The 26306-nt window shown below is 38.4% G+C and overlaps 2 protein-coding genes across 14 annotated transcripts in view; one reads left to right on the forward strand and one right to left on the reverse strand.

Moving 5' to 3' along the window:
* Relch (RAB11 binding and LisH domain, coiled-coil and HEAT repeat containing) overlaps positions 1-18095 on the reverse strand; it is an 87719-nt gene extending 69624 nt beyond the window's left edge. For 7 of the 9 annotated variants that reach the window (XR_016538811.1, XM_090353000.1, XM_090353002.1 and 4 more), the window contains exons 1-2: positions 17512-18043; positions 4762-4851 (exon numbers count right to left, since the gene is read on the reverse strand). Coding sequence is in view for 6 of the 9 variants with exons in the window: in XM_090353000.1 (XP_090209126.1) it covers positions 4762-4851; positions 17512-18043 (622 nt within the window). In the remaining 3 variants the exon portion in view is untranslated. The other 2 variants (XM_090353005.1, XM_090353007.1) reach the window with 2 other exon arrangements.
* A 383-nt stretch (positions 18096-18478) lies between these two features.
* Positions 18479-26306, forward strand: part of Pign (phosphatidylinositol glycan anchor biosynthesis class N) — an 84075-nt gene continuing 76247 nt past the window's right edge. For 4 of the 5 annotated variants that reach the window (XR_016538812.1, XR_016538813.1, XM_090353008.1 and 1 more), the window contains exons 1-2: positions 23001-23080; positions 24070-24320. Coding sequence is in view for 3 of the 5 variants with exons in the window: in XM_090353008.1 (XP_090209134.1) it covers positions 24100-24320 (221 nt within the window). In the remaining 2 variants the exon portion in view is untranslated. Of the gene's footprint in view, positions 18654-23000; positions 23081-24069; positions 24321-26306 lie in introns of those variants that run through there. The other variant, XM_090353009.1, reaches the window with a different exon arrangement.

The following is a 26306-nucleotide window of genomic DNA, read 5'->3' on the forward strand; positions in this document are numbered from 1 at the left end:
TAAACATCTGCAAAAAATAAACATCTACTACAGAATATATATCTTTTTCCATAAACCTTTAGTTTCATGGTAACAAATGCAGATAAATCTATGTGAAAGTGCTTTTTTTATTCAGCCTTGTTGGAACCTCCTATTTTAATTAAGTGATACAAAATTATAAAGTAAGATTTAGATAAAACTTGAGATAAGAAAACAAGTTACTGCTATTATGAAAAGGAAGATATATCTGTAACAGAGAAGGAATATATAAGAGATAGAGTAGCAAACAAAAAAAATCCTAAAGTAGCTGGATCTGGTTACTTGCCAGGCTATTACCTAAAGTACAAGAAGTGTAAGAGTGATACAGATGCTACTTCTTTCTCAGAATATTAGGGCAGATTATCCTGCAGGTAAAAGTCTAAAGGCCATTTTAGAATGTTTACTATATCATGTCAGCATCATAAAGGTTATATAGGGTTGTGCTATTAACTGTTGTTCTTAGAATAGCCTAAGACTTAGAATGTAGAGTCAGTGTTCAACAATATTTGCTGAGCGGGCATTCCAACTTCAGAAACCTTAACTGATCATGACAACATTGAAGAGTATTTTTCCTTACAAGTTCAAAAGTATAATTTTTATGTCTCTAGATTTCAGCACTGTGAATTAGAGAGTTTCACACTAGCAGGAGGTGGTATTAATAAAGCATCAGGAATGTTGATGGTAAAAGATGGATCTTGTAAGCTTGAAACTGGAGTACTAGTAACTATAAAATTAATAAGGATGCTGTCAGCATTTTCAAACCACTGGACATGTCTGTGTTATGATCTACAAATATGTTTCAGAACAAATTTCTTTAGGGCAAAAACTACTATATCTATTAACATAATATGTAGCTGAGTAACTTCATATATAGCAGATACTCAAAATACATAAATTATAGTAATGCGAATATTTAAAACATAGATGTCTTTTGATACCTTTAAGAAATTATGGGCCTAAAGAAAAATAAAATCTGTTTATGGCGTTTTTAGTTTGGCATCTTAAATTTCTACTTAAATCATTTTTATGTGAAGATACACACTTCATAAGTAAACTGAGAATAGAAAATACCAAGACATAAAGCTTTTAAATTTTTATTTTTTTGTCGGTTGTGGGGCTTGTACTCTGCGCCTGGGTGCTATCCCAGAGCTTTTCAGTTCAATTCTACTGTTCTACCACTCTGAGTCACAGTACCACTTGCAGTTTCGAGAGTTAAGTTTCACGGATTTTCTTGCCCAGTTGGATTTAAACTGTAATCCTCAGATCTCAGCCTCCTGAGCAGCTAGAATTATAGGCACGAGCCACTGGCACCTAGTAAACTTTTATTTGAGAAGAAAATGGATGCATTGAGTTTTTTGTTTTTGTTTTTTGGCCCACACTGGGGTTTGAACTTGGGGCCTCATATTTGCTCAGCTGATATGCTACCATTTGAACTTTGCCTCTACGCCTGCTCTTTGCAGGCTACTTTGAAGCTATAGTCTAAAAGACTTCTCTGCCAGAGATGACTTTGAATTGCCTGCCTGTGGAGTTCAGTGATGGGCTTGAAAGTTTTATTCAAGAAAGACAGGACTCTTCTCACATATACTCTTGCAGTGCTCAGGAGTATGGCTTAATCCTAAACAGCTTATTATGGGCTCTGAATTAAACAAAACAAAACAAAAAAAAACCTCCAAAGCAAAACAAATGAAATAATAAAACAGTAGCACCAAAAAACCTCACTGCTCATGGTAGTGGCAAAGTTCCCAAGTAAATCTGAGTTTTCTAATTTATTTTTAAATTAGATCTATTTTGTAGGACTGTTAACAAAATTAAATATTTTATATAAAGCACTGAGCAGAGTGCCTGACCCAGAGAAACTCTCTATTTGTATTATCCATAACTTTAGAGAGATTTATATATGATCCAATAGCAAATGACAAAACACACATCTAAACTGAATTATTAGTCCTTTGATAAGGATTTCAATTACTACCAATAGTTATCACATCTTTTAGCAAATTTTTGGTAAAGCCTCATCCATATTCACACATTTGATTTAAATAACATTAGTACAAGAGCATTAAAAGACTGAAAGGAGTTTAATCTTTTTTTCTTTGTTTTCTAGGGAAGATCAAAGTATTTATTTATATATGAGCACAGTATAGTAATTAAAATTATAAAATTTTTTCAAATGTGGAGCTATAATAGTTTAAGAGTTTCAAGTTAAAAATGTAAAGTAGGGGCTGGGAGTCTGGCCTAGCGGTAAGAGTGCTTGCCTAGTATGCATGAAGACCTGTGTTCCATTCCTTGGTACCACATACATAGAAAAAGCCAGAAGTGGTACTGTGGTTTAAGTGGTAGAGTTCTAGCCTTGAGAAAGCCCAAGGACAGTGCTCAGGCCCCGAGTTCAAGCTCCAGCACTGGCCAAAAAAAAAAAAAAAAAAAAAAGTGAAGTAAAAATGATCCCATACATAATACATTTCACTCTCAGTTGTATGTATTTGTAAAGTATCCAGGTAACTCAGAACTATATATATATAAATATAGTGTGAATAAAAGAGAACAATACTGTCATTTCTATCTATGTTGCCATGAATTAGATGATTCCAATTAATGATTATGAATACTTTGCTTGTACATGCATAAGAACTAGAAACATGAAAACATCTAATTAAGAAGAATAGCAAGGATCATTTTAATTTGACTCAAACTAAAATATAAGTTTTCAAAAGAAGATTAAAGAAAATAATCATATGGCCAACTTCTGGATAAGAGCAAAATGTAATGATATGTACAGTAAAAGAAAATGCCCAACTTTCTCTCTCTCTCTCTCTCTCTCTCTCTATATATATATATATATATATACACACACACACACATAAATATGTATATATAATGGTCTTTAAATAGACTAAACACTACACATTTAACAAAAATATCTAATATCTGATTATATAACTATGCTACTTTATAAGTAATATATATAATTTAGAAGTGACAAAAATACAAATTAATCCTAGTATTATTTAAATAATTTTTTACTTGATTTGCTCACTTTTAGATATTTCTGGTATGATTTGCTGTTTTGATATACTTGTCAATAAATAATCTAATACAGGGAGTCTCACTAAATTCTTTCAGAGACTTCCTTGTTAAATTGGTATTACTATTGTTTACATGATGAATTCTCTCTAAGCTTCTGTGGAATTAACAATAATAGTTTTTATTTTAACTCATTCAACACTGATGGCTTTAAATAATCAATCTCTAATCTCAAGCAAGGAATGAAAATCATTTATTGGAATGCTATTTTTAATTAGGTCAAACCTAATCCTTCATGCCAAGAGGTAGCATATGGTGCAGTCAACTGTGGACTCTGTTGCTAGGCTATCTTGATTTGAATCCTGGCTCTGCTACTGAAGTCTTATATAATTTCTCTGTGTGCCTCAGTTACCTGGGAAGGGAAAGATAATAATTCTATTGTCAATGAGTTAATATACATTGTTAGAAAGGAGCAAATGCTATATACAAATTAGCATATACTTTTATCCATAATGACCACAACAGAGAAATAGTTGGTATGTTTTTGATAAATTTGTTGTAAAAAAAATTCATTTTTAATCCAAATAGAGCTCACATTCCATTTTTCCCCATCTCTGAGAGTCAAAGTCTTATGAAAATTAGTTTCTGCAACACAATCAAGATAGTCTTTAATGGCAAAGAGCCACTGAGGTAGCAGTTATTCACAGTAGAAAACGAGTGCTTCTATACTGGCAAATTCCAGCATGAACTACCTCCCAACTCCCTGCCCCAGCATATACCCAACGGGCTTATCTGGCATAGGCAGAATACAGGGTACAAATGGGTCTTCTTCCCAAGTCCCTATAGATCCAATGATGACATTGGACTGGGTTGTAAAGGAAAGGGTGGAGTCCAGAAAGGGGAAGAATAGTGGAATGAACAACTGAACAATTAGAAAGGATGTTGTTGGGGCCAGCAGTTTGGCCTAGTGGTTAAAGTGCTTGCCTAGCATGCAGGAAGACCCGGATTCAATTCCTCAGTACCACATACATAGAAAAAAGCCAGAAATGGTGCTGTGGCTCAAGTGGTAGAGCCCTAGTCTTGAGAAAGCCCACGGACAATGCTCAGGCCCTGAGTTCAAGGCCAAGGACTGGCAAAAAAAAAAGATGTTGGATGGGCAGGTTCCTGGAAGGGCTTATTGTAACCCTGACCCTCTATTTTCTAAATCATAAGGAAGTCAAAAGCTTTCTAGAAACTTGTGTGCCTAGGGAGCAGACAGGGAACTCAAAGCTAACTTTTACTTACCAGTCAGAATGTAGCTATTTTAACAACCAATAGTTACAGTGATAATATCAGCCCTGACATGGAAAACACTAAAGAAATAAGGTGAATGAGGCAAAGGTCCAAAAACTTTCCATATGTTAACTTAAGCCTGTTTTTCACCAGTTTTTCAACTACCTGGTTGTAAATTGCTAGCTACAAGGACAACTCAGCAAATTGGAGGTATACAGATATCAAAAGTCTTAGCAAAAATCTAGCACAACTCTTAGTATCACTCAAACAGGAAGCTGGAGAATACTGAAACCTTAATTAGTAATTAGTAACAAGTTAATAACACAACTCTGTATAATAACTATATACATACATTGTAACATACCATACTGTAGAAGGAAGAGAATTCAAGCCTTTTTAACATTTCTGTAAAGTCAAAGAATCCAAGTGCACCTTTACAATCTTACTCACCTGCTACTCTCTCATCTGTTTCTCTGTTACCATCATCTGAATATCTTGCAAAGTCTAAAGAATCAAGAGTACTTATGCTTCCAGCTCGATCTGTAATAAAGAGAAACGCAGAATGTTTAAATGTATAGATTTTTACTTAGTTGTCGAATAAGGGATATAATTCAAGCACCTATGAATAAAAACGTGACTTTTAAATTCTACAAATGCCACTAAACAAACATGGTAAAAATGTTCAAACCAATTTAAGTTACTTTAAGACAATCAAGTTTCCCTGTCCATATCTTTGGATTATATTGCAAGCAATCCAGTCAAAAGTAGAATAGCTGATGGTTACCTAATTCTGTAAATACTCTAAAAACTATTGAATTTACACTTTAAATAGGCAAATCCTTTTTTAAGATATTTAAATGTTATGTTAATCAAGCTATTAATGTAAGAAATCCAAAGTCTTAAAATGCTCTAAATGCAGCAAGTCAAAAACAAATACAAAAATCTACTGATATTGGGCCACAAGCATGGCCTAGTGGTGGAGTGCTTGCCTAGCATGCACAAAGCCCCGAGTTCTATTCCTCAGTATTACAAACACAGAAAAAGCTGGAAGTGGTGGTGTGTCTCCAGTGGTAGTGCAATAGCCTTGAGAAAGCCCAAGGACAGTGCCCAGGCCCTGAGAGAAAAATAGTCATAAAAGTCATTCTTCTGGAGAAGGGCTAGGAAGGGTGCAATTGATTAGGAAAGAAATACAATGGATTTTCTGTAATAGGATGTGTGTTACCACATGTATAAAATCATATGTCAAAACTCATTAAATGGTATATTTAATGTTTATAACCAGGTAGTAGTGCCTCAAGCCTGTATTCTTAGTTACTCAGGAGGATGAGATCACAGGAACGGGAGATATAGGGTAGAAGAGTCTACAAGGAAGACTCCATTTCCAATCAACTGTAATACTGGTCTGAAAGTATGGCTCAAGCAGTATGCTGCCAGCAAGCTAAGCAAGACCATCGAGGCCTTGAGTTCAAGACATAGTAGAGATACTAAGAACATAACCTGTATGTTTTCTAAATCTGAAATGTTTAATTAAAGAAAATCATTAGATGGACATGGGGTTGGTGAGATTATGGCGATGAAACAGTATTATTCTGGTGTTGATACTAAACTTCATTGTTTTACTCTTGAGTAATAGAATGGTTAGCTGCTGATTTCTGATAAAGTATTTTGTTAAGAACTAATCTATCTACTGCTGTTTTACTAAATCTCTTCTTCCTCCTAATTTTTATTGTATAAGCCTAAATCAGAATATCCAGATAACATGTATTATTATCCATTATACTGTAACTATTTTTCTCTGAAGTACTAAAGAACACATCTATTCAATAGAAAAGATCTGCGAAGAAGGAAAACACACTAAACTTCAATGTGGTATTATTAGGGATATATTTAAAATGTTTTCTAATATTTTTCTGACAGTGATAAGAACAGAACCCAAGGCCCCATGTATGTAGGGGTAGGCAAGTGCTCTACAGGCACCTCCTGACCTTATCTTTTTATTTATTTTTTAGTTCCAAGTCAACAATTTTATATTCCATGAGAAAAAGAAGCCTGTGATATTTATTTATTTATGTATTTGTTTATTTGCCAGTCCTGGGCTTGAGCTCAGGGCCTGAGCACAGTCCTTGGATTTTCTCAAGGCTAGAACCCTACCACTTGAGCCACAGCACCACTTCCAACTTTTTAAAAATCTATGTATGTGGTATGGAGGAATCAAATTCGGGTCTTTGTGCATGGTAGGCAAGTACTCTACTACTAGGCCAAACTCCCAGCCCAGTGATATTTTAAAATAATTAGAATTTTAAGTAATTTCTCAATTTATTTATCTCATAGGAAAATAATTATGGAAGAAAAAATTTTACTGAACTAAACTCTATCAGATTTTGTAAGTAAATGCACTTTTAACTTTATGACTACTAAGAGGCTTTATTATAGCTAAAAGGACTATATGCTTGTTTGGATTGAATCAATTATTTTCCAGGACAAATAAATGTTCTAATATGAAAAGGGGAAAGTTTGACTAAGAAAGAAGTTATCAGCCAGGTGAGGTGTTATACATCTGTATTCTCAACTACTTGGGAGGCTGAGATAATCATTTAAACCATTTAAAACCATTAAATCTTTTAAAAGTTCAAATCCAGTCAGGAGAACAGATGAGACCTGGTCTCAAAAAGAGGGAAGAGAGAATGAAATGCAAAGATGAGGAGTAAAAGGAGGAAAGAGGAGAGGAAAAGAGAGAAGGGAAACTACCATATTCTCCTAATATGATGTACATTAACCACAAAGCATTTCTTCAAATACCAGGATTCTTGTGTAACTTAAGAATTCACTTTATAACTCAGAAGCTAATGATTAGAAACTTTCATCACAGTTCACAAACCAGTAAGACCTGTTCTTAAGTTTATCCAATCTGAGATCTAAATCTATCAAACGGGTTGTGATTACAAGATATATAAATAAGTCCAGTGCTTTTGGATCACACTGTTAATCCTACCTATTTGGGAGACTGTGATCTGGAGGATTATGGTTTGAAGTCAATCCAGGAAGAAAGAAGCCAGGCTGGAAGAGTAGCTCAAGCTACTTGGCACTAGACAACTAAGCAAATGAAACCAATGAAAGGCCCCAAGTTCAAACCTTATTACTAGCCCACCCCCCAAAAAAAAAGTATGCAGGATGATTTTTTTTTTTTTTTTGCTAGTCCTGGGCTTGAACTTAGGGCCTGAGCACTGTTCTTGGTTTCTTCTCAGGGCTGAACTCTACCACTGGAGCCATAGAACCACTTCCAGCTTTTTCTATGTATGTGGTACCAAGGAATTGGACCAGGGCCTGAAAGAAATGACTAAATGTAAATTTTCTACTTTAGTAGCAATGTAAAATTGCATTACTGAATGAACTTTCAATGAACATTTAGGAAGACAGTATACTTATGAATATCCCAGTAAAACCACAATAATACTCCTCCTCCTACTATCTTGAAACTATGTCATATGACTATAAATAGTAGAAACAAGCTGGGTATGGTGGCTCATGCCTTTACTCCTAGCTACTCAGGAAGCTGAGATTGGAGGATCAGAGTTCAAAGTCTGTGAGATTCTTATCACCAATTAGCCACCAGAAAACCAGAAGTGGAGCTGCGGCTCAAAGTGATAGAACACTTTGAGCAAACAAGCTCAGCTGCAGCACCCAGGCCCTGAACTCCAACTAAAAAGGTAATAGTAACATTGGTAATAGAAACAAGAAGAATTTGAAGCATTTCGTATGCCTGACCTGAAGAAATAAGATAATGTCTGCATATACCAGATTCCAGACAAACAACAAACTGGGAGAAAGCCCTTCTATTTCTGTTCATTGCAAACTCACATTTTTAACTCCTGTATTTTCAATTCTCTATTGCTGTGGCTCAGATTCCAATGGACAGTATTTTCAAAACACTTGAAAACAAGAAGACGATGTTCAACTCTAATATTTTTTTCTTTTTTCTCCTTTTCTGTTGGGAAGAAGGGGGGCTTGAATTCAGAACCTGGGCACTATTCCTTAGTACCTTTCCTCCTCCTCCTCCTCCTCCTCCTCCTCCTTCTCCTCCTCCTCCTCCTCCTCTTCTTTCCTTTTTTTAAATTTTTGTGTCAGTTGTAGGTATTGAACTCTGGGCTTGGGCGCTGTCCCTGAGCTCTTCAGCTTAAGGCTACTGACCTACCGCTGAGCCACTGCATCAATTTCAGTTATCTAGTTTTTCTAGTTTCCATTTTTTAATTGGAGATGAGAGTCTCACAGATTTTAGTGCCAGGGCTGGCTTTGAACTGCCATCCTCAAATTCAGCCTCCTGAGTAGTTAGGTCTACAGGTGTGAGCCACCACGCCTGGCTCCCTTAGCCGTTTTGTTCCAGGATAGCACTACCCATTAGACCCCAGCTTTACTTCTGGCTGTTTGGATTTGTCTGCCTGGGTTGGCCTTTGAGCCATGATCATCAGATTTTAGCCTCCTGAGTAGCTAAGAATGACCCACTGACACTGAGCTTTAACTCTGTAATTTTAAAGATGTGGAAACTGAAGGCCATATATTTACTTGTTAATACTTATTAATTTACACTAAGCAGTATACTCAGTAAGAGTACAAATGGAGAAACAGATTAAAGTTACAGGGTAAGGATAAAATTGATGGTCCAGATATGAGTTAAAGACTCAAAAATAAGGTAGCACACAAGTACAGAACCAGGAAATGGTTAGAAACAACACGGAAAGCTCTATGACTCTACCTTGAGCAATTTTATCCACCCACAACAGGACTAGCTGGTTCTAAGAACAAATGAACATCATTTTTTACTTCCTAGAACTGTTGAAATAGTAGATGAGAAAAATCTGGAAGGCTGTATCTAGGACTGCAAATGTGTTCTTGTCTTTCTAAGGGTTAGCCATTCTTCCTTACTAGAATAGAAACTGCAATATAAGTGTGCAGCAAAGCTTCAAGATGAAAGACAATGAAAGCCAATTTGGCCTTGGGAGAGTATTTGATTCAGTGTAGTAGATAAGTATACTTGATTTTTAGTTCACGACCTCTTGATCATATTCTGATTTGAATATCCTACAATTATATATGTACAGTGTCATGATTTTGATGGCATTTAATGCTGTCCTGTATAGTATGACCATTTCACGATGTTTCTGGTGGATTCTTCACCATTCCCTTAGTATGTGTTATATTTTGACATTTTATTTTTTTTAAATGATTCATTTTATATCACTTGGATTCAAAACAGGTTGGGTATTTTGACATGTACTAAGTTTAAAAAGTTTACATCATATTTTGAAATAGCCTAACTTTTGCAGAGCTGTGTTTTAAAGCAGACATATATGGTATTTGTGGTTTAGCAGAAAGAGTGCACACTCTGGTGGTTAATGGCTATAATCTTAGCTACTCAGAAGACTGAGGATCATGGTTCAAAGCCAGCCCCGGCAAGAAAGTCCATAAGATTCTTATCTCCAATAAAATACTTAGAAAAAGCTGGAAGTAGTGTTGTGGATCAAGTGGTAGGGCACTAGCCTTGAACACAAAGAAACACAGGGACAGCATCCAGGCCCCCAGTTCAAGTTCCAGGTTTGGGGAAAAAAAAAGAGTGCACACTTTGAAGCAGGTGATCTAGAATCTTAGTTCTGTTACTTAGAACCTAATATGTGATAAAAAAAAAGACATACAAGGTACACCAGCAATCTTATTCTGCAAGAACAATTAGACTCTTTTATATGTATTTTTATAATCATGTGGCATATGAAATTTCTCTTTCCATAATAAATAGGGTCATATCATATACATATTGGCTATACTCTAGTCTATCTGCTTAAATATATCTTGTTGGCATTTCACATCAGCACATATATATATTGTTGTTTCAACTAATCCTCTATTGTTGAACATTCTGCTTGTTTTCAGTCTTAATATTTTTACTTAAAAAAACTTTTTTAAGAGCCAGGCCTGGGGGCTCATGCCTGTAATCTTAGCTACTCTCAGTTCAAAGCCAGCCTGGGCATTAAAGACCGAGAGACTCTTACCCTCAATTAACCAATAGAAAACCAGAAGTAGTGCTGTAGCTCAAGGGGTAAAGTGGTAGCCTTGAGCTGAAGAGCTCAAGGACAATGCACGAGCCCAGGGGTAGGGCAGTAGCCTTGAGCTGAAGAGGTCAGGGACAGTGCCCAGGCCCAGAGTCTAAGCCCCAAGACTGATGAGAAAAAGAATTAAAACTAGATTTGCTTACCTTTGTAAAAATAAGTATGTCTTAAAGGTATAATGCTTAAGCACCTTTTCTTATTTATATAAAATAGTATGTGTAGTCAAACAAACTCCAAGATAAGGAAACAAAAGACTTTTTTTTTCCTTCTTTGCTTTTTGGTGATTGTTTTCTTTACCTTATAAACTGCATATTCGTGAGTGTATTTTTAGTGAGAGAGAAGGCTCAGAACTTGAGGGGAAAAGGGTGAAAAAGTACAGCAGTGGAGCTCACTGGACATTGATGAATGCAACTATACAACTCATGGGTGGAGACTGGAGGGAGGGGCTGAGAATGAAGGAACTCCTTATTTGACTCATATAAATATAACCCCTATTGAACTATCTCTATAATAACAATAAAGTGAATATAAACTGTATGTCTATAGATCAGATGTGGAATTGGAGATTAAAGAACATACACTTTTAAAATGTGATTGGTACTGCCAAATTACTATTACATTTTTTTCTTTTTTTTTTTTTTTGTAGTTCTGAGACTGGGACTTGAAACTTAAAGTTTTCATACATTGGCTAGCACTCTAGCAAATGATCCTTGCTCCAACCCCAAAGGATTATTTTCTTCCCCCCTCACATTCTTTTAAACAAATTACTCTTAAAAGAGTATCCTAAATATGTGAGTGCACAAGTTACCTTTCAGCTAATAAACAAAATTGCATGCAGAAGAAATATTTCTTGTAGAAAAATCTCTTATGGATAATCCAGTGAAACAGTAGACAGATTAAAAAAAACAGATCAAGTAGGTGCTTGGTTCATGACTATAATCATAAATTACTCAAGAGGCAGAGATCTGAGAATTAAGGCTCGAAACCAGCCTTGGAAGAAAAATTGTATCTGCAAAAAGCTGAGTTGCTGGTGTGGTTCAAGTGTTAGAGTACCAGTTGGGGGCAGAAAAGCAACAGGGAAAGGTCTCTTACTGCTCCCCCACTTAAGAAAAAAAAATCACGTATCAATCTACAGGAAAGTAAACCAGGACTGGACTGGACAAGGGGGAGGGGCACCAGAGGGAGAGAATAGGGCCATCAAAGAGGGTGAATGAGGATTAGATTTGTTTTGATGTAGTTTATTTGTATGTATGAAAAGAGAATAATGAAACCTGTTTAAATTGTTTGAAGAAGGGGGAGTGGGCTGGAGGAGAACAATAGAGGAAGGCTGATTGGGATACACTGTTTACAAGTACATTAATACCAAACAAGACTTTTCTGTAGAACTACAGTTTTAAAAGGGGTTGTAGAAGTCTTTTTTTTTTTTTTTTTTGCCAGTCCTGGGCTTGAGCTCAGGGCCTGAGCACTGTTCTTGGACTTTCTCAAGGCTAGAGCTCTACCAGTTGAGCCTCAGCACCACTTTTGGCTTTTTTCTATGTATGTGGTACCAAGGAATTGAACCCAGGTCTTCGTGCATGCAAGGCAAGCACTTTAACCACTAGGCCAAACTCCCAGTCCTGTAGAAGTCTTTGTAGGATGTTAAGTTGAGGCTGAGTCCCAAAAGACCTCAAGAGCACTTGCTCACTGGCAATGTGGTGTGCCCAAGTATATTGAGACAAAAGCAAAGATCCAGAGAGCCTTGTATCTAGAATTCAGAGTCCACAAATATAAATTAGTATTTCTCAACAATAAGAACAAAAACCACTTATCAATTAATAAGCCTACCAAAGACTCCCTGAGTTTATTCCTTGGCTTTATTCCATTCTTTAGTTCAATTTTTCTACCTCTACTCCTTGTAAATAGTAATGTATGTTCGTTAAAAAATTATTACTAAGGAAGTGGCACTGGGGCTCAAGTGGTAGATTTTAGCTGAAGAGGTCAGGTATAGCACCCAGGTCCAGAGTTCAAACCCCAAGAACAACCCAAAAAAATTATTACTAAGTTCAAAATAAAAGTAATCTCCTTTCATGTCACTTAGAAAATGGAAAGCTATTATCTAAGAAAAACTCAGTAAGAAGTTAATTTAAAACATACATGGATGTGGGCTGGGAGTGTGGCCTAGTGGTAGAGTGCTTGACTAGCAAGCATGAAACCCTGGGCTCTAGTCCCTGGTACCACATATATAGAAAAAGCCAGAAGTGGTGCTGTGGCTTAAGTGGTAGAGCACTAGCCTTGAAAAAGCCCAAGGACAGTGCTCAGTCCCTGAGTTCAAGCACCAGAACCAAAACAGAAACAAAAACAAAAACAAAAACAAAAACAAAAACCAGGATGTAATTAATCTCTACAATGTACATTCAAATAGAAATGCTAAGTTTATCATATGAATTTCAAGCACAGATGCTTGTTTTCAAACTTTTTTTTTGTTTGTAGGCAGACATGTCTTTGAAGCAGTATATTAAAATAGGGTGAAACTTTTACTGCTTTATTATTATCTAGTAAGAACAGCAAATAACCATTAGTCTAGCTCAGGGTATACTATTAGATATCTCCTAACTTTCTCATCTTTCATTATGAGCAAATCAGAGCCAGTCTCCTTTCGTGTTTCACTTTTTCTCATAAAATAAATGATTGCAAAGGCCAGGAATATAGCCTAGTGGTAGAGTGCTTGTCTAGCATGCACGAAGCCCTGGGTTTGATTCCTCTGTTCCATATACACAGAAAAAGCTGGAAATGGTGCTGTGGCTCAAGTGGCAGAGCACTAGCCTTGAGCAAAAAGTGTCCAAGGGCAGTGCTCAGGCCCTGAGTTCAAGCCCCAGTACTAGAAAAACAAAAAAAAAGATTGCAGAGTTTTGAAGTTATTTTACATACTATTCTTACATAAACTTCATTAAAAATACAACTAAAAGTGGACAGAAACAATTTTTCTTTCATTATCCAGAATAACAAGGCTCATTAGCTGTGTGTCTGTGGTCCATACCTACTGATTCAGGAGGCTGAGAGCCAGAGGAATGGAGCCTTGGCTCAAGTTGTAGAGTGCTAGCCAAGAAAGCTAACTGAGTAGACTTGAAGTCCTGAGTTCAATCCCAGTATTGCCCCACCCCTAAAATCCAAACCAAACAACAATAAATAAAAATAAGCTGATTTATCCAAGGTAACAAAGCTGGAGGAAAGAGAGACCAAACTGAGGATTATTTCTACAAGTCTACTGGTCTTCAAATGGCAGGCTAAGCTCAGAATTGCAGTTGATATTGCTCAGCACAGAAATACTGTTGTTTTATCTTGCCACAACAACTCAATTACATCCTTGTTTCTCTATTTTGTTCAGGACAACATGACATACCTGTCATGAACTTTGCTATCATCCACACATGCCAGCTCTAAAACATTCTCCTTCATTCCACCATGGTCTAGTGTTAACTTGGGCTGATTCCTGAGAAGTATAATTGCTACAGTCAACTGTACTGTAGATTCATTTCTAAGAACTCTATGAGGAATTTCTGGAAGAAAAGAAACCAACCAACCAAAAGTATCCTCAACTTGTTCACATCTTCCTTAGCATACAAAGTGTTTATGTGGAGTTGGAGAGTAAGTACTGTCTCCTATTCCAGTGAAATAGGGCCAGTTCATTACAGCTGGGTGTAGTGGCTCATGCCTACAATTTCAGCTACTATAGAGGCAGAGATGCAAAAGGGCATGGTTTGAAAGCCAAGTCAGTGAGAATCTGTTTCAGTGGTGAGGGCCTATATTCTTACCTACAAGGGGAGGTTCACGATTGGAGTCTGAGCCCAGGCAAAAAAATTGAGACCCTACCTGAAAAATAACCAAAGCAAAAGTGACTGAAGAGCTAAGCATAATAGTGCTGGCCTGTAATCCGAGCTACCAGGGAGGCAGCGATCAGGGGATTGTGGCTTGCGGCCAGCTTAGTTAAAAACTTCTTGAAACTATCTTAGCCAATGTCTGGGCACAGGGGTGTGTGCCTGTCATCTCCAACCACATGAGGAAACACAAGTAAAAAGATTACTGTCCAGAGGCCTGCTAGTTGTGAATGCAAGACCCGGCCTTGAAAATTACCAATGGAAAAAGGAGCTGACGGAATGGCTCAAGCAGTAGAGGCACTGAGTTGAATTCTCAGTGCTGACAGAAAATAAATAAAAATGAAGCTGGAAGTAGAGCAGTAGCTCAAAAGTGATAAACCGCTAGTCTTGAGTGAAAAGGCTCAGGGACAGCGCCCAGGCCTTGAGTTCAAGCTCTATGACTGAAAAGAAAAAATGAAGTTAAAAGCAGAATTGAATGTACTGAGCATACAGGACAACTGAAATAGAACAATCTCAAAGTAAAGCAACTTCCACCATCTTAAAGAGGCACTGTGTTCACAGTATAGGCAAATAGCAAGACACTGCTTATTTAGGTATCAAGTATGCTTTTCATGTAAGTAATTTAAAAGTCACATGTAATTTATCAAAGCTTACTGTTCTCATTAGCAAGTCAGCAAAAAACATGTGAAACGCTGCTAATATTTAAGATCTTTCTCTATAATTCATCCAAATTTACTTTTGACCTAAAAACACAGAGTACAATGTTAATTTTTTACAGTAAAATGGTTCATTTCCCAGACTAATACCTCCATCCTGCTTGCCTATAGAGTGCCACAGAGCTTGAAATGGATTTTGTCAACTATCTAAATGGAATCATCTTATTATGTGGTGAGCCTGATAATACTAAGCAAAGTAGACGATGTTCCCAGATAATGTTTTATGCAAGAGAAACAGAAAAATAAATTTTATCTGCCTTTTCTTTTTCTTATTCAGGATAGTTTAAATATAGCTGAATAATAAAATTACTAATTATTCAAAACTGCTTAAGTGTCAAACTTTTCCACAAGGGCTATTACAGAAGGCTATTCTCTTAATTCTCTCATTTTGGAGTTACTAGAGTTTGAAATTAGGGTTCTACCACTTGAGCCATGCAACCAGTCTTTAAGCCCTCCCTCTCTATCAAGAAAGTAAACTCTATTATACTTTAGTTTTCATGTAACCTAAGCTGCTCAAAGTTTCAAATGCATCAATGTAAAACTACTAAGTACCAAATATATTCATTATGCTCTCTCTGCAAGGAAAATAGGCTACATTTTCACAAGAATTAATACTAATCTTTTTTTTTTTTGCCAATTCTGGGCTTTGAACACCCTGGGCACTGTTCTCGGGCTTTCTCAAGGCTAGCACTCTACCACTTGAGCCACAGCACCACTTCCAGCCTTTTTCTATGTATGTGGTATGGAGGAATTGAACCCAGGTCTTCGTATATGCTAGGCAAGCACTCTAATCACCAGGCCAAACTCCCAGCCTTAATACTAATCTTGAAACAACTGGAAAGTCATGGACAAGAGAAATGAGTTAGGCAATAGATATATTTAGAAATATCAGTGGTCCAGAAAGCAGATAACCCTATTCATCTAAGAAGAGTAAACTTAATACATTTTACAATATTCTGTCAATATTTTCTCTTTCAGAAAGCAAAAGCATCAGACCCAATCTCAACCTAAGACCTCTGTAAGGGAGGAGAGATGAGAACTGGGAAGAAAGCAACATAACAGGGTAGCAATGGTGATACTTAGGACTGCAGAGCATAGGGAGCTAAGTGCCTTCCACAGCCTCAGGGGAAAAACAGCATGGTAAAAGAAGAGAGTAAACAGAGGAATATGAATGATTCAAGAAAGGGTCAAGAACAAAAGTGAAATTATTGCAGTCAATCAAATCAAATCCAAAAAAGCTAAAGGCTATGAGGGATGGAGGTTTGGAAGTGACATAGTAGAAGAATCAAGCAATTAATAAGCCAGGGAGTGTGTGAAGCATTTACAAAGGTGACATTGGAGTGAGGCCTTGAGGAGAGAGGAAGAGTTTGCCAGGGAAAATCATTAAAGAATTCAGAAAATTGCTCTTTGTCCTATTTTATGTGTTAAAGGTGTGCAATAAGAAAATATTTTCCTGGAAAATATAACTTCCTACATACTAAGGAAGTTATTTCTATTGAGAAAATTCCTTATCCAAAAAAGAAATGTGTTCCTTTTGGGCGGACCATTGTGTTTTAACTCTGGGACTTTAGCTTGGGAGGCAGGTGCTCTATCACTTAAGATCAGTCTGGGAGTTTTGTCTGGGGCTATTCTGGACATTGATCTTCCAAGGTATATCTTCCAAGTAGCTAGAGCATATATGTGCACGACTAGACCCAGCTTGTTAGTTGATAGGGTCTTGCTAATACCCCCATCCTGTTCCTCCTAACTAGTCTCCAACAAGATCCTCCAGGTCCCTGCCTCGTGGACATGTAGGATTACAGGTGTAAGCCACCTTTTGTAGTCAAGAGTTATCTTGATAAGAAAATGCAGTCTTGGCAGTTCCAGTACATCTGCATTTCACAATTTGAATCTCTGGTGCTGTTAAGAGTGTAAAGACTTTTAAAACAAACTTCAAGCAGCAGAAAATCCAGTCCCCTTCTTTTTTTTGTATTATTATAATATTAATTGCACAAAAGAACAGAAACCCCATTTTCAAGTGGTATGAATGACCAAAAAGGGTCCCAAAGACAACAAGTCTTAAGTATAGCTGACTTTAGCAGACAGAAGCAAACATTCATTTTTCTATACCTCTCCTCTTGACTCTGAACCAAAGAATGACTGAGGGCAATCAGAAGAACACTGTTTCCTGGTAGTGTGTGATTCAGGAGACCGGAGGAATAGGAAAAACGTTTAGAGCAAATATGCCAGTTTTATAAGGTTGCCTTCTAAAAGGGCCTGTAAACTGCCAACTTGATCATTTATAGGAGCCAACACCAACGGAAGGGTTGGGGATATCAGGAGCAGGTGCAACACCAAACTGGAGGCCCCGCAGGAAAAAAGTCACTGTTGGGCTCCTTTGCTTTTAGCAAGATAAAGACACTTCCCACGTCCCCCGTCCCCCACTGACATCTCCCCATTCAGAACCCTTCCCTAGGAAGCCCCTTTCACCCCCACCTTAACTCCCCGCCCTCCCAAACAACCCTGCGGGTGTGACAGGCAGCAGCGACTTACTGAGCTGTCCCCCGCCCGACGCCGTGCTCGGCTCCCGACCTCCAGCGCCTCCGAGGCCCGGCGCCCCGGGGATCCCGGGAGCCCCGATCCCCGGCGGGGTACCGCTCTGCCTCTCGAAGTTGCCGGGATTGGAGAAGTAGTCGCGCAGCCGAGGCAGCTCGCGGCCGCTCTCCAACAGTTCCGTGTGCAGTTCCAGGGCGGTCAGCAGGTACTGATCGCGCAACAGCTGGGCGGCGATGGCATCGATGGACAAGCGAGCCGGGGTCTCCCCCGCACCCCCCAGGGACATCGCCGCCGCCGCCGCCGCCTCCACCGGGACCCCCGGCCGCGCACCGCTCCCTAAGGCCAGGGGATCCTGCGGCGACAGCGAGCCCGCAGAGCCGGGGTCCAAGCCCACGCCGGCACCCAGCCTCAGTCCTGCCCGCCGCTCCTCGGTCACCGCTACCTCGTCGTCCTCCTCATCCGAATCGCTGAGGAAGGGATTCACGCCGCCTCCGCCGCCACTACCACCTCCAGGCGCCATCGCCGCCATCTTACCCTGACAGGAGAGTGGGCGCCTCCCTGACAGGCGCCGACAGGCCGCAGCTTGAGCGTGAGCTTCGGAAGCCTCGAAGCACTGACACTGCAAAGGACCAACCACGTCCCGCCTCCCTACCTGGAGGCTAAGCCCTGGCTCGGAAGTAGGAGGGCCGGGTGCAGCAACACCCACTGCTCCAGCAGCCGCTGCACCTGCAGCCGGCTCTGCAGGCGTCTTCCTGGTCCTCAATCTCGCGAGAACCGGAGCGTGCCCCGCCCTCACACCCCGCCTTAAACCCGCCCCAGGACGCCTTAGCCACGCCCCGACTCAGCCCCAAAGTTCCACGATTGAAGGACCCGCTCCAGGCTCAAAAGAAAAACCCCGCCCATAACGTCTCCTGATTGGCTAAAGTGACAGGGGCGTGTCTTGGGAATGATCGCGAGAGTCGCCGCCGTTCGGGAAGTGTTGGGTCTGGAGGCTGAGGGGCGGAGGTGGAGGTGGTTTTAGGGACGCCCTGGTGGCTGTGCATTCCGTGGGCAGAGGGGCACCCTTCCGATAGCTTCAGGACCTTTGGTTCTGCCTTCACGCTGAGGAGGCCTCGTTTCCGAGATCAGGTCTGACCCAGGTAACGTCCCGTCGGGGACCCTCGCTCGGGAGCCTCTCGGGGAACCGGGGTTCCGCGGACGACGGGCTTCACGGGCGGCTCTCGGTGACGTCTTCCCAGCGCGGACGCGCAGCGCCCAGTGCCCACGCTGGTCAGACCCGGGCTTCCTCCCTTTCCCCGCCCACGTGCGTGTTGTCCCCTTCGCGGCCCGGGGACCGCCCCCTGTCGTTGGGGGCTTAGCTGAGGGCTCGGTCCTGCCTGTGGGAAGCGGGGCGCGCGGCGGAGTGTGAGTGGACTCGCCGCACAGTGTCCACGGCAGAGAGGAGGCTGAAGCCTAGAGGTTTTCAACGGCCGGTCCCAGTCAGCTCCACCAATCAATCCTCAAAGGAAGGGCCGTCATCTGTGTCCTGTCCCAAGTCACCGTGTTCCCGCAGTGCCTTGCACTCTTCCCTACCGGGAAGTTTTGGCTGTGGAACTTGATTTTACAGTGCTGTATAGGGCGGTATTGACTTCCTTTGTGTCGGGTTGACGCTTGTAGTCTTTCATTCTGAAGGTGGTCGCTTACCTTTTCCATGACTTTTTGACTACAACGTGAAAAAGGAATGCTTTCCAGTTGACAGACCGCTCCTGCCTTTCGCTTATTTTCTCCTCACACAAGTTGGTACCATTGCAGGTTTTCGATTGCCTCTCCTCCTGTACAGGCACCCAAACAAAGAGTCAGCAGTAATTATGACCAGCAGGCAAGTTACATATTACACCGAAGCAGTAAAGTATCCCCTTTTTCCTTTGTGGAAAAACAAAACTAGAGCATTCTTATATAACCTTAGGTCAGGTTATTGGTTTACAGGTAACATACGCCAACGATTGTAGGCTTCAGTTTCAGTTTAACTAGGTTCAGCAAACTAAAATGCTCACTTGAATTGAAACTCTGTAAGAGATTTTTATTTTTGTTTTGGCTGGTTACTGGGCTCGATTGCTTGCTTGCTTAGTTGGCACTCTACCACTGGAGTTGTGATTCCAGTCCAGCCTTTTGCTGATTATTTTGGCGATAGAGTATCACAGACTTCTCTGCCCAAGCCAGCCTTGACCTGCCATCCTCCAGATTTTAGCCTTTGAGTAGCTAATATTATGGGAGTGAACTATTGATGCCTGGCAGGCACCAATATCAAACTTGTTATAGGACTAACTTATGATATTTTATGTTAAATACTTTTTCAGTGCCATTTATGGAAGAAAATATGAGAAGTTCCAGCATTAGGGAATAATATCAATCATATCAATGATACTAATATGGCCAATACTTTATCCTTTTACCTATATATTTTTAGAATGCAATGGAAGGTTTTAGAAATATAAGTTAAAATTCTAATTACACATATAAATTATTTATTATGAGACCTTGAAAAATTTCAAGCCTAAATTCTCTCAAACTCTCTGGCAGTCATCTGTCAAAGGCATAGAGAATATTCTTGTCACAGTGTAGGCTATAAATGTTAGTATAGCCAGTTATTAATTAATGAAATAGTAGTTACGGAGACATTTTTAGAAACCAAATAGCTACAGTTTTAGCAGAGAAAGTCTGAAAAAGTAACTAGGACAGGGGAGCTAAAAGGATTAATTTAGGACCTGAGTTCTAACGCTCAGGTTGAAAATAGATTAATAATGTTTCCTCAGAGAATTGTAAGTAGTTGAGTATAGAAGTTCTTCCCTGATAGAAATAGAGAAATGTGTTATTTTTACAACAGCTAATATCTATCTTGTAAGCATGGACTTGCAAGCCAATAACAGCTCAACTGGCTAGTCTTCCCAGTAGGTACTGGAAAATGCCTAGAGGGATACCTCTGTGTACCACTATCAGAACATTTTTGTTTTGTTCTGTTGTGCCAATACTGGAACTTGGACTCAGGGTCAGGGTCTGACTGTTAGCTTTTTTTTTTGCTAAAGGTTAGTGCTCTACCACTCTACTTCTAGATCTGTGATGGCTAATTGGAAATAAGAGTCTCACAGACTTTCCTGTCTGTACTGTTTTTGAACCTCAGTGCTCCAATACCAGTTTCCTGAGCACTAGCATTGTAGACATAAGCCACCAGCACTTGGCAAGACATAGGTTTTTATTTATCGAAATATACAACTAGCACACACTATAATAATAGTAATTTCTGATCTCTATCGAAATTTATTACTAATACTATTGGGAAGTTTTCTTTCTACTAAAGATTTACATTAAGCCTTCATAACTAATGTTTCATCTACATAATAATAGCTATAAAATAAATAAATAGAAAATTTTATCTTAGAAATAAAAACGTAAAAGCTCTTTTCCAAGCACTTTAATCATTTAAGTGTTAAAGAATATTTTTGGAGCCAGGTACTGATGCTTCATCCCTGTAATTCAGGAGTCTGTGATACTCTTATCTTTAATTAACCACTAGAAAACTGGTAGTGGAACTGTGGCTCAAACTAGTAGAGCATTAGTCTTGAACAGAAGAACTCAAGAGCAGCACCCAACCCTGAATTCAAGCCCCATGACTACAGAAAAATAAAAAGGAAGGAATATTTTCGGGAGGCTAACTGCAAGTAACATTCTAAAGTTCTAGTACCATCTAATATTTTTTTTCCCTTTTTAGTGTTTGGTAAGCATCCTGTACACATAAGCCACACAAATTATTGATGCATGAAGATATGAAAATGTCTTTAAACTTTTAATAATTATTCATTTATTTTAAAGGTTCCAAAGCAATTGAACCATGGCAAGGATTTCATTTTCAATAAATGGGAACAAGATATGATTCCCTTTAAAGAGAAATATAGTATTTTCCTTTAAAGAGAAATATAATATAGCATGGTAGTATTGCTTAATATTCATGTGTTTGGCTATAAGTATTATGTAAATATGAATAAATTAAGTTTTATGTATCATAAATTACTTACACATAAAATGTGGATTTTTTTTGTTGTTTATTTTTACAGGTAGTTCAATCTTTACAGATCTTGTCCAGAAGAACAAAAAAAAGAATCACAGTGACCTCTAGTGTTTATAGCGCATATTGCCTTTGCTACGATAATCCTAAGACTTGAATTTAGGGCCTTAAGTTCTTGCTTAGCCTTTTTTTTTCTATTTTTCTTTTTACTTTTTTGCCAGTCCTGGGGCCTGAACTCAGGGCCTGAGCACTGTCCTTGGGCTTTCTCAAGGCTACAGCTCTACCACTTGAGCCACAGCACCACTTCCGGCTTTTCTATGTACGTGGTACTGAGGAGTAGAACCCCAGTCTTTGTGCATGCTGGGCAAGCACTCTACCACTAGCCAAACTCCCGGCCCGCACTTGCTTAGCCTTTTGTTATTGTTGTTGGTTTTTGTAGGTTGTGGGGCTTGAACTCAGGACCTGAGTGCTCTCCCTGAGCTGCTTTTGCTCAAGGCTAGGGCTCTGCCACTTTCAGCAGCAACTCTACTTCTGGTTTTCTGGTGGTTAATTGGAGATAAGAGTCTCACAGACTTTCCTGCCTGGGCTTGCATTGAACCTCTGATCCTCAGATCTTTGCTTTCTGAGTAGCTACCTGAGCCACCAGCGCCCAACTGGCTTGGCCTTTTTGCTCAAGGCTGGCATTTTACCACTTTTGCCAAACCTCCACTACAAGCTTTTTGTTGACTAACTGGATATCGGAATCTCACATACTTTACTGCCCATGCTGGATTCAAACGAACATCTTCTGGCCACAGCCCCTCCTGTGTAGCTAGGATTAAAGGCATGAGCCACCAGTGCCTAGTGGCATTGATACTGTGAATAATGAAAAATTATAAAAAAATTTCCATTGCATCCCAAGCTCAGATTCATCAGGAAAATAGGCCTCTGTAGAATAGAATATAGCATGGTAAGTGATATGGGTAATTTTTTTTTAATTTTCGAAAAGGAAATGCTAATGTATGCAAAAAGGAAAATAAGTAAGTAAAATTGTGACTATCTTACAAAAATGTACATAGAGTGAAAATTGTAAGAAACTAATAACAAAGACTATTCTAAGTAGAATAATAGGGAATTTTTTATATTATTTATTAACAATTTTGTTACTAATACTTCAGAATACCATTTTTAAACTGTTGCTTACTGTGTAATTGAAGTAAACATTGACACTGAGACCATTGTTAAATTACAATTGCTCACTGAGGAATTTTTATTTTTGGATTATCTTTGATAATCAGTTTACTCTTGGTTTTCTCAGGAAAAAATTAACATGATTTGACGTATTTGCTGTGTCATATTTTCTTTATTGAATGAGTCTTTTTTGTATTTACCATTGATTAGGTTTTTTTCTACTATTTCTTTCATTTTTGCAGCATATTCTGCCATCTTTTTATTCCATGGTGTGATGATTCTTCAGTCCCGAAAAAAGATGTGTCTATGATTCAAATGACTCTATCTTTGGTATATTTCAACCCAGTGTCATTATATGTAAGTGGTACTGACAAGTAAGACCAAGTTCAAGTTATTTTTTCTTTGTTACTCTTCACAGAGATTTGTTAACTAAAGCAAATTGGTAGACTCATTTGAAAAATCCCTCTACAGACAGTTTGATCTTGGCAGTTCTTACAATGTTACTGAAATATTTCACTTTGCTGAGTTGCCTCTCTTGAGTATTTATAAGTTTATCAAATCTGTGATTATGTCTTCTTGGTACTTTCTGCCACACACCCATAATTATGCAGACATTATATGCACAGAACATTTTTTATTAAATATAACCCTTTTTGTATTGATTCAGGGGCTAAAATAAAGTGCAAAACTAGAGTGCAGCTTTTCTGAAGCATAGATGAAATTTAACTTCCTATGTATAACTCACCTAAATGGCTAGAATGATCGATTCCTTTCAATTTTGTAACAGTTAAGAAAGTCCCTTGGCATTTTAAGCTGATTACTGTGATAAAATATAAACTAACAAAATTCAAGCTGTAGCATTATATAATGTGTATGTATATATATTTATATATACATATATATTTAGTAAACCTTAATTCATTTTAGAGGTGGTTTAATTCTCTTATTTCTTTGAAAATTTTATATGCTTAGTATGGACTTAAGTTTACTGTAGCTTATTAGTCTTAATTAACTCATTTCTGAAATTTTTCTTACTCTTTGGTGTAGTTTGCTCTGTATTTTTTCTCAGAATTATCTCATTGTTAAATCATGTTTTTGTTGTTACTATTGAAAGTAGAAGGAAAGGTATGAGCTATCTAATATTCCGTAATACATGTCCTGTGGAAGGAGTGACATTGATTAAGATGAATTGTATTTATAAATTTTTGTTGAATTGAAAGAAACCCTTTTGTATGACTACTTAAAGATAAATAAAATACATGTTCAATTTATATATACTTATGAAAATATGTGAAAACATGATTGTATTATGACTTACTTCAGTTTAATTTTGTTCCCTGTTTTAGGTTTTCTTGAAGATCAATTAGTTACTGGATATGCTGCTGTTCTTTACTTTGGGCTTGCTTGTACATTTTGTGTTCTTTGCCTCCATCTTTGACATTTATTTTACATCTCCTTTGGTTCATGGAATGGCTCCTCAGATTACACCATTGCCTCCTCCAGCAAAAAGATTAGTGCTGATTGTTGCCGATGGCCTTAGAGCAGATACGCTTTATGAACTAGATGAAGATGGGAACACTCGAGCACCTTTTATTAGGTAAGCATGTCAGTTAGTGCAATGTCTCTTAGAAATGTTATCCTTTTTTTTTTCTTTAATTGTAAAGGTGATAAACAGGAGTTATAGTTACAAAAGTAAGGTAATGAGTATTTTTTTAGGGGGGGAGTCAATTATGAGACTTGAACTCTGGGCCTGGATGCTGTCTCTGAGCTCAAGGCTACTGCCCTACTCCTTGGGCCACAGTGCCACTTCCAGTTTTCTGGTGGTTAATTGGAGATATGAGTCTTTCAGATTTTTTAGCCCAGACTGGCTTTGAACCTAGATCCTCAGATCTCAGCCTCAGGGGTTCCTAGGATTATAGGTGTGAGCCATTGTACCTGCCTAGTAAGTTTTTTTTTTTCGTCCCTCATTTTCTCCTGCTTACCACTCCTCACTCCCCTCCCTCTAGGTTGTAAAGTTCATTTCCAACATAGTGTCTAGTGTCATTGTTGCATTAGTTCATCCTTTGTCCTGTTGTTTTTGTGATTCCCTTTCCTTTCCATGGATCATATAAGCTTATATACAAGACAAAGGGTATAGAAAGAGAAGAAATCGAAATAACTGCATACAGGACATAAAAAGAATTTCTTGTTTCTAATTCTTGGCGTTCATTTTAATGCACTTCATTATATGTGGTCCTATGCAGTTAGCGATTAGGCTGTTGTGATCCCCTGCTAAGAATATCATAGACATATTCTAGTTAGTACAAATGAGAGAAACCATGCAGCCTATATTTGTTTCTTTGAGCCTGGCTTGCTTTGCTTAAATGAGATTACATTAAACTACAGAGCTTTTCTGCATGGCAAAGGACATAGCTAGCAAAATAAATGGAAAGCCCATAGATTGGAAGAAGATCTCAACTAGCCCTAATACAGCAGACAAGAGCCTCATATCTGAAATATACTTAGAGCTCAAAAAATTACATCCCCTAGAAATGTTATTCTAAGGTCAGGTAAACAGCAAAATACCTTACTGTTTGTCTCACAGGGACACAGGAGAGCAGACACCCTTCCACATTTGTGTTTGTTTTGTATATTAGCCCTAGATTGCCAGTTGGTTTCTTCTTAGATGTTATTTCTACTATGGTAGAAGCTGATACCAGGAAAATCAAAATATGTAGCCCTATCTGATTTGGCCTGCTCACTGTAGTTTCTCAATCCAGCCAGCCACTTAGTATACATAGGAAGTATGAGCAGTAGATAATGGCCCAGGCTGGCCCTAGCATGAGGCACTTGTATCTCAAAAATAATGCAGGGTGGCCGGGAGAGACAAAAACATGAAAACGGGTATCAATGTGCAAGAAGTAATGTACCCACTACCTGATGAATGTAACTGTAACCCCTCTATACACTACCCCAACAATAAAAAATAAAATAAAAATAACCAGAGGGCATATGATAAGTGATTGTTGTTCTTAATGTTCTATGTTATCTCTCATCTCTCTTGTTGTCCCTTGGTTATCTCATATTGTTACAATATTTCACCTTGTTATCTGATATATTGTATATATGTATATTTGGTTATTTGAAATTGGATAGGGAAGAGGGGAAAACAAGATGAGAGGCTGAGGTGGGGGAACGGAAATGGGGACCAAGACATGAGAAAGGGTATCAATGTTTGTGAAGTAATGCACCTTCTATCTGATGAATATAATGTAACCCTTCGATTAATTACAATAAGAAATATATGGAAGAGAAAAAAAATAACCAGAGGGAAAAAAGACTGTGACTTAAGCAGTAGAGTAAGTTTAAATTCCAGTACTGTCAAAAAAAGAAATATTCAAAAATTATTTAAAAAAACAGATTTTCAGCAAAGAATTATATTGTGAATATCTGTGTAACTTTAACAGTTTTCAGCTTTTAAAATTGTCTCTCTCTACATACATATATATATATATATATATATGCACACACACAGCTAATACATGTAGATATGTACCCTCACGCAAACACATGTACACACACGGTTGTGTATATGCGTATGCAT

The sequence above is a fragment of the Megascapheus bottae genome, chromosome 19 (assembly GCF_031878675.1).
Source record: "Megascapheus bottae isolate mThoBot1 chromosome 19, mThoBot2.hap1, whole genome shotgun sequence".
Classification (NCBI taxonomy): Eukaryota; Metazoa; Chordata; class Mammalia; order Rodentia; family Geomyidae; genus Megascapheus; species Megascapheus bottae.